The 4253-nt window shown below is 35.0% G+C and overlaps 1 protein-coding gene across 1 annotated transcript in view; it reads right to left on the bottom strand.

The window, feature by feature from the left end:
* Positions 1–4247, bottom strand: part of LOC119834365 (claspin-like) — a 5565-nt gene extending 1318 nt beyond the window's left edge. Inside the window, exon 1 of the mRNA XM_038358709.1 lies at positions 7–4247. Coding sequence (XP_038214637.1) covers positions 7–4137 — 4131 coding nt within the window. The 5' untranslated portion in view covers positions 4138–4247. The remainder of the gene's footprint in view (positions 1–6) is intronic.
* Positions 4248–4253: the final 6 nt, after the last annotated feature.

Raw genomic sequence — 4253 nt, 5'->3', positions numbered from 1 at the left:
GTCTGCTTGATTTGTCAATTCTAAAGGTTCTACACTATGTTCTCTAGAAGACTTAACTGCGAGAAGTTCTTCGCCTCGTTTCAAGTCTTGATAATTATAAGACGTATGCCCATCAAGAATATAATCTTTGATGATTTGTTCGGCTGTGTCTTTATCAATCGATATCTCTGCTTCAATTATTTTACTACTATCATTATTTTCGAACCCATCGTTTTCCTCTTGATTATGTTTATTTTCATAAGCATTAGAAATTGTTACTGAAACAGTACCAATATCTTGACTATCAGCATGAAGCAAGTCTGCTTGATTTGTCAATTCTAAAGGTTCTACACTATGTTCTCTAGAAGACTTAACTGCGAGAAGTTCTTCGCCTCGCTTCAAGTCCTGATAATTATAAAACGTATGCCCATCAAGAATATAATCTTTGATAACTTGTTCGGCTGTGTCTTTATCAAACGATGTCTCTGCTTCAATTATTTTACTACTATCGTTATTTTCGAACGCATCGTTTGTCTTTTGATTGTGTTTATTTTCATAAGCATTAGAAACTGTTACTGAAACAGTATCGATATCTTGACCATCAGCATGAAACAAATCTGCTTGATTTGTTAATTCCATAGGTTCTACACTATGTTCTCTAGAAGACTTAATTGCGAGAAGTTCTTCGCCTCGTTTTATATCTTGATAATCATAAGATACGTTACTGTCAAGAACATAATCTTTGATAATTTTTTTGGTTGTAATTTTGTCATCCAATGCCTCTGCCTGAGATCTTTGATTTTCTTGTATCAATTTTAAAGAAGAGTTTATCAAATCTTCAGTTTTATTGTTTTCAATCTCATCATTCTTGAAATCCTGTAAGGATTTATCCATGCTTAAAGCAAAAAGTTTTTCAGAATCACAGATATCATGGTAGTTTTGTCTTGGAATATCTTCTATAAGATGTTTTATGTTTATGTCTTGATCGATATTAATGTTACACGTTGTTTGCTGAATTTCGTCTGATTTTAAGGATAATTTATTAATGTTTTTATCATCATCTGCTAAATGTGTTACAACTGAAACTGCAGATGATTCTAATGGAAGTTGCTGGACTTGTTCTTTCTTAGAACTGTTCATAACTCCTAGAAGTTTTTCAGAATCTGCGTTATATTGGTAGGCATAGCTAGGAGTTTCGAACATGACGTATTTTTCTATATTTAATGTTGTACTGGAACATGCAGGATCAAGTGTATATGTTTCAGAAATATTTCTTGTGGTTTCAGATTTAACCTTTATCAAATCATTTTCATTAATTCCTTCCTGATCCGGTATTGTTTCTACATCTAACTTTATGTTATCTTTTTTTGTTTGCAAGTGTTCCACAACATTGCAAATTTGATCTTTAAGCTGTAGGTAATCTAATTCCTTTTTCTTTAGTTCGTAATAATTATAATCCAGTTGCTCAAAATCTAGGTCAACAGAATAAGTTTTAACTTCCTCTACTAATTCCTTATACGGAATCGAAATAATCTTTTCAAGCTCAGGCTTTTTTCGTTCTTGAACTGATCCAAAAATTGCTTGTTCTAATACCTCCTCTGAATTATCGTCGAGTTTGGTGTTATTTAATTGAACAGATGTTCTAATTTCAGTTTCCATTTGATTTTTATTTAATTGTTTGTCATCAAGTTGTAAATTATCTGTTTCTATTATTGATTGGTCAGTGTCAGGTTTCAATGAAATTTCAATCCTCTCTGCTTCATCAATAGTAGAATCCTTTGTAATATTGTCTTTTAATATGGGCTTTGATTGCTCTTCAATGACAACATTTGACTCATTGTCAGGTGTTTGTATTTTGTCATTAGAAACTTCTTTACAATACACTTTAAGAGTTCTGATTGGAGGTAATTTTTTTTCTTCATGTGTTATCAGATATATTGTATGTGTGTCGACCTCTTGTGGTTCATATGTTGTTACTTCTTGAACAACATCGACAACTTCTTTCAAAGGCTCAGTTAAGAAAAATTTATCATTGTTATTTTGTTCGCCTTCTATATTAACAGGAATTAATTCTTCCTCATTTGTATTTTGGACCAATTCTGAACTCGATTTATTAACATTTTTACATAGTTGATATTCATGTATATTTACAGTTGGTTCAACCGCGACTGCTTGTTCAGGTTCAGGATTAGGCAGATTTTGCTCCACGCTAACTGGCATTGGACAGATTTCTTTATTTTCTGTCTCTTTATCTTTGGGAATTATATTTTCGCCTATCAATAGCGGTTTCTTTTCAACAGAGTTGATTTCCAATAAAGAATCTGAATCCACAAATGCCTCTATACTTTTGTTAGATTTCTTATCTTGAATAGTTACATGATGGAAATCTTGTTCTTCTGATATTTTGAGTGTAGCATCTGCTTCAGGTAAAATGGACGATTCGTAAAGTTCTAGAATAATTTCCTTACCATCTATATTTGTGTCTTGAGCTTGACTCTCTTTTTCTGGAAGTATATCTATTTCTGTTGCTACTTGTTCAGGTATTTCTTTTAGAGAATTTATTTTTTCAGCATCAAGACTCAATGATGACTCAGGTATGTTTTCTTCCTCTTCCATTAGTGCGTTCCAATCCATAGTAATGAGACTTTCTTTAACAGCTTCTTTTAAAATAACTTTTGGTTCTTTATCAAGTAACTTTTCATCTGATTTATTACCAGATTTGTCTATCTGTGATGATTCATCTTTTATATAGTTTTGTATCGCAGAGGCTTCCATTTCTAAAATATTATCAGGTCGAGTATCAACAGTAGATTTGATTTTCTTGGATTTCTTCTTCTTTTTGGTTTTCAACTCTTCAGTTTCAAGCGGTTTTGTTGAATCGACTTTATTCTCAGTTGAACTTTCATCACATTTCTTACTTTCGGATTCTATAAGGGTTTGAGAAATGATTGCTTCGCTTATTTTCTCACATTTACCATCTAGTCTTGTTTGAGAATTGAAAATTTCTTTTTCAATAATAACATTTTCTTCTTTAGTCACCTCAGATTTTATCTGCTTCGATGCTTTTTTCTTTTCTGGTTGATCTAAGTTTGTAACGGTAATATCAACAGTGTCTTTTGGATGTTCATTAATATTTTTAATTTTCTTCTTTTTCTGTTTGGAAGAAATTTCTATTTCTTTTAATGCCTTTTCAATTTCATCTTCACTGTCTTTGAACTTTTTAGGTTTTTGTTTCTTTTTATGTTTTTTATGAGTAGGTTCCAAGGCAATTTCGGAGTCTTTATCCTCGATATCGCTTTTGTTGGTCTCTGAAATATTGGTACTTATATCTGATTTTTTTATGTGTTCACTTTTAACATTTTCGATAATTTTGTGTTGAATATGTGGTATTCTTTCTGAAACGATTGGTTCTGGATTAACAGTTTCAGGCGTCTCTTCAAATTCTTGTACTTCAATAACTTTTCTAGACGTTTTCTTTTTCTTAAGGGTTTGTACATCATGTGATTTAGTTGGTCTTTTTTCTGGTGCTCTTCGTTGACGAGGCATATCTCTTGACCGACTACGCTGTGAAGGTCTTTCACGTCTTTCCGATCTATACTTTGAGGATTCTCTGGACGGGACCTTATATTCCACAGGCGCTTGGGGAGACTTTTCAACCTCTACGATAATTTCTTTTACCATTTCCACCTGTGCAGTCTGAGGTTTTGGCATAGACGTAATAGACTGCGTAGTAGCCTGCTTTCTTAGACCAAGAGCCAATATTTCCGCATAAGATAGATCTTGAGATCTATATTTGCCTCCGGGGCTAATCGAACGAGCGCGATCCACCGGCGGTTCTAATTCCATGTTCGTAGGTGTTTTTGAAGATACCGTCTCTTTCGACTCTATTTGAGTATCTTGTTGATAATGTTGGGGTTCAACGGCCACGTTTTCTATTTTAGGTGTTTCAATATAATCCTGTGTCTCCAATACAGTCTCATAGCGATCGTTATCACCAGAATACATAACACTTTCACTGACATGACACTGTACGGTTTCACTGTAATCCATTCCGTCACTGGGGACCGGTGAGAACTGTCTCACTACACTGTCACTTTGATATGTGTCAGGGCTCGCGCTGCCGGGGGGCGTCTGGGGCTCCGGCTCGGGGCTTCGCATTCTGTGCGTGCTATGCGCGCTGGGCTGGCGCGAGTGCAGCGAGCTGGAGCGCGAGCTCTGGCCCTTCACTATCTCGGCGTAGGTGGCGCCGGGCAGCAGCCAGGCGTTGGCGGGGG

Source organism: Zerene cesonia, chromosome 19 (assembly GCF_012273895.1).
Source record: "Zerene cesonia ecotype Mississippi chromosome 19, Zerene_cesonia_1.1, whole genome shotgun sequence".
NCBI lineage: Eukaryota > Metazoa > Arthropoda > Insecta > Lepidoptera > Pieridae > Zerene > Zerene cesonia.
Note: the sequence above shows the minus strand (reverse complement) of the source record. Positions and strands in the feature narration are given on the sequence as shown.